General features: G+C 37.0%; 1 protein-coding gene across 1 annotated transcript; it reads left to right on the forward strand.

The window, feature by feature from the left end:
- The first annotated feature begins 1,241 nt into the window (after positions 1-1,241).
- LOC119512316 (mitochondrial import receptor subunit TOM20 homolog) lies at positions 1,242-1,917 on the forward strand. Its single transcript, XM_037806927.1, has one exon. It carries the CDS (start codon positions 1,242-1,244, stop codon positions 1,677-1,679), a length of 438 nt encoding a protein of 145 aa, XP_037662855.1. The 3' UTR covers positions 1,680-1,917.
- Positions 1,918-4,329: the final 2,412 nt, after the last annotated feature.

The following is a 4,329-nucleotide window of genomic DNA, read 5'->3' on the forward strand; positions in this document are numbered from 1 at the left end:
TCAATCATCACACCTTGAAGAGATCAGGTCAGAACTATGGAGGATCATATGAGAGGCTTCACCTGTCATTACATATTGCAACCATCTATCCTCTTCTCTTTGTTTGCTTAGTTTACTTGGAAAACTTTGAAAATAACTGCTTTTTCTTCAAATAGATGAGTAAATAATAAAGACATGGGAATTGGGAGAAATAACAAAAAGAAAGAGGGGAGAAAAGAGCACAATTCCTTTTGTGTTTTTCCTGAGGTAAACGCAACATAATGCAGATATTGAAAGAAACATCAGTGAGATGGTTTTTCTCTACATACCTTTCTGATAGTTATCTCCCCAGGTTTTAAAGAAAAACAATTATTCCCAGCAAAAGCATCTCTAAGCAAAACATACTTTATTTTTTCCAGGGAGGGGAAAGCATTAAATACGAGCAGCCACCTCTCTATAGCAAGGCAGGGACACAGATTTCTCCTCTACCTCTCCAGCTCCTCTACCCACAATTCATTCTATCTCTCTTGTTTCCTTGTAATTCTCCCAGATTGGGAATATCCAATGATGGTGTGCCCTATTTCTGGAGAGGTGAAAGATAGGGGTGCAGAAACTCCATGATTCTTCTCTTACATTTCAAATGTTTGAAGTGAGAACCTGAACCATGAAAGAAAAGGGAAATGCTTAAAACCAGTTATAACCATTTTCTGTACACAAAAATAAATATCCAATTACCAAATTCAAATAACTTTTCCATTTTCAATAATGAAGGATAATGAAATAAAGGAAGAGATATTTTAAAACTTAGATTACACTAAACTTCAAGACTATTGCTTATTTAGTAAACTAACAGGAGATTACCATTGATTAGTGAAGATTTTAAAGCTCATTGCATATGAAGAGACAGATGCTTGGTTTTTTTTGTTTTGTTTTGTTTAGTCTGCTCCCTACCAGCATTTTCCATTTATCTTCTATGTAAGAGTTAAAAAACCACTCATTTTTCCATTCATTCATTCCAGAAATATTCAATCGATGAATCCTTTTGTCAGGTAATGAAAAAAAGTATGGTAGGTGTTAAATGGACCAAATCATTTAGGTAAACTAGTATGGTTGCTCTTAAGCACCTTTGAAGTGGTTTTTATTTTTAAAATTCAACTTGAGAGATTTCAGCTGCGTCGTCCCCGTTGAGGGTTGGCGGCCAACGGCTCCCTCGCGGGCTGCCGCCGCCGCCGTGGCCCTTCACGCCAGGCAGTCGGGAGAAAATGGTCTGTCGGAACAGCGCCATCGCCGCCGGTGTATGCGGGGCTCTCTTCATCGGATACTGCATTTACTTCGACCGCAAGAGACGGAGTGACCCCAATTTCAAGAACAGGCTGCGAGAGCGAAGAAAGAAACAGAAACTTGCCAAGGAGAGAGCTGGGCTTTCTAAGTTACCTGACCTTAAAGATCCTGAAGCTGTTCAGAAATTTTTCCTTGAAGAAATACAGCTTGGTGAAGAGTTACTAGCCCAAGGGGAGTTTGAGAAGGGTGTGGACCATTTGACAAATGCAATTGCTGTGTGTGGACAGCCACAGCAATTATTGCAAGTATTACAGCAGACTCTTCCACCACCAGTGTTTCAGATGCTTCTGACTAAGCTCCCAACAATTAGTCAGAGAATTGTAAGTGCTCAGAGCTTGGCTGAAGATGATGTGGAATGAAAAACAAATGTCAGCATAATCAAATCTCAGTTTAAAATATTTTAAAAATTCGGAAGATGAACAGCTCTGGGGGAATAAGGGCAAATGTGCTTGATATGGACTGTGTACCACACTGAAGTCTACCAAAGTTAATTTTTACTTTGTGTAGATCCATTTGTCTGTTTTATTTATTTTTCCCAGTGAAAAGTGTCTTTTGATGAGTATTTTTCATTTTATAAATATACTGAGTTACTGAAAATCATGGATTTTGTTTCTTCCTAAAATGTGCAATTAAAATGTACATACATGTAACAATACTTAGGTTAAAAATACCCAGTGCTCAGTTTTGAAAGATAAGACAAAAAAAAAGTATAGGAGAAAGCTGAAGGATGCACATTTTTTAAAGCTGTACATTTTGCTGTGCGTCAGAAGATTGTATGAAAACTTGATTGTGTTTATCAAATATTTGTGAAACATGCTGCTGTGCTATATTATGAACTTCACCTCTACCCCTTCCATCAGTCTTGAAATACTTTGTTTAAATCAATGAGCTTAGTGAAATGTTTTATTTAAAACAGTGGGCTTAATATGTTCTGGGTATTTATCACCCTTTGTTTTAGATATGTGTAGTTGTAAATAGCACTAGCTGTGTGAGCTTCACCAATTCGTGTCTGTTCACTTCCCTCATTTATAAAATAAGGGAACCGGTCCAGTGCTTTCTGCGGTATCCCTTTCAACTCCTAATGTATATTGTTCTTTTCAGCATTTTCAAATCCACTTAACCTGAGGAGTGTCTTTGTTTGACTACCAGGCCTTGCATTGTTTTATACGCTGAATTTCGCATGCTTGCCTGACTTAGTATTTCCAAATTGATCTTTAGTTAGTGTCTAACTATTGTGTTGATTTTCACTGTTGTCATATGGTTCTGTCACAACTCTGTAAATTAATTTGAAGTGTATTGGTAACTGGATGACCTGCTTGTAAGAAATGTTTATTCCCCTTTGCGTTTCTCTTGGGTGTACTTCTTTAATCCTAATTCAACTTAATTCATTTATCTTGTTGAACACTAAGAGTAAGGCATAACCTTGTGGCTGAAGACTGAAAAAAATGCAGCTAGTGGGACCTTTTGTTCTCAAATATTGACATGTTTTCTGCATGTCAATGTTTAAAGATCCTTGGTATTGTATAGCATGTGCTGAACATTGTACAAACTGGCTTTTATGCTGTCTAAAAGTCTGCATAGAGATCCCAAAGGTTTTTCCTATGTACTGGGCTTTTGGTTTACTAACAAACTTTTCTTACTTATCTTAGGGGTTTTTGTGTGTGGTGGTTGTAGTGTAGTGGAAAGAGTTTGAAATACAGGTCTAGCTTCTGCCTCTAGTTAGTCACATAGCCTTGGGCTATCATGTCATGTCACCTGTAATATTCTCACCTATAAATTAGAACATCAGACTGGATGGTTCAAACATGTAATTACTCTTCCTCCAGGTACCTTCTTTCTTTTATTATTATTATCATGACACTTGGTGTACTTTTTTGGGAGGGGATGATCAACAGAAACATGGCAGTCATTTTACTAATAGGCTCTGAAATTCAAAGCATTGTAGTAGTGATTGGTTAATAATTGCCCATGCAGCTGAGAAACAAGCTTCTCTCTTGCAATAGTCTAGGTATACATTGGGGGATGTGTGGGGCGGACAGAGGGAGAATGTAGGTGGAAAAAAGAGCAGGGAGCAGACAGCTTGGTAAGAAAAGAATGGGCCCAGAAAAACTAATTGGCTGGAGGAGTAGGGGTCAATTTAGATTTGGGGAGGGTAGAAAGCCAACTCTATTTATGTCCTTGAAAATTGTATTGCAGTACAAGCTGGGTTTCACTTGGCTTTCTGGAAAATAATCCACTTTGATTTAAGCCTTGTTGAAAAGTCTGTGATAGCCTCCCTTTAGAGCTGATTAAGCCAAGTACATTTTGGCTTAATCAGCTTTGGTACTTTTGAAGGTATTATGTAAAAAAAGAAAAAAAAGAAAAAATCACCTGTTTTTTTTACCCCAGTGAACACAATGTTTCCTGCCTAAAGTTTTAATAGTGATGAAACCAGGGAATTGTGATGCTAGCCAAATGGTACCCAGTAGATGGGAATAAAACAACTGAATATTTAATTCGAGTAAAACAGTATTACCATGTGCTAATGTTGCATGCTATTATAAAATCTTTGGAAATGCAAACATGTATTAGGGTGTGTTGACATGTTTCTTTGGGAAAGATCTTTGTTAAATACAAAGGTTCTATAGTTTGTATTTAAGGTGAAAGCATTTAAAACATAGCTTACTTGACAGTAGTATTGTTTTTCTATTAATAGATAACTAGAACTTATGTTCACATTTAACTTAGGTAAAGTGTGTAAAACCTACTACAGTGTGCCTAGCATACATTCAGTAAATACTTGATTCTTCTAATCCCTCAGTAAGTTTGATATTTTTACCTCTCTCCTGCCTTTGTGACCTCACTGATTCGACCTGTGGACCAGAGTGTTAATGAAATGTTATTGCAGAAGAGATTTTGAGAAAATTGGCATATCATGCGGCCATCACAATTTTTTTTTCTTGTAACATAAAAAAAATGCAGTTTTTATTGCTTGTGCCTCAGCTGTTTAAGTGAATATTAAAGGGCTTG

Source organism: Choloepus didactylus, chromosome 17 (genome assembly GCF_015220235.1).
Source record: "Choloepus didactylus isolate mChoDid1 chromosome 17, mChoDid1.pri, whole genome shotgun sequence".
Taxonomy (NCBI): Eukaryota; Metazoa; Chordata; class Mammalia; order Pilosa; family Megalonychidae; genus Choloepus; species Choloepus didactylus.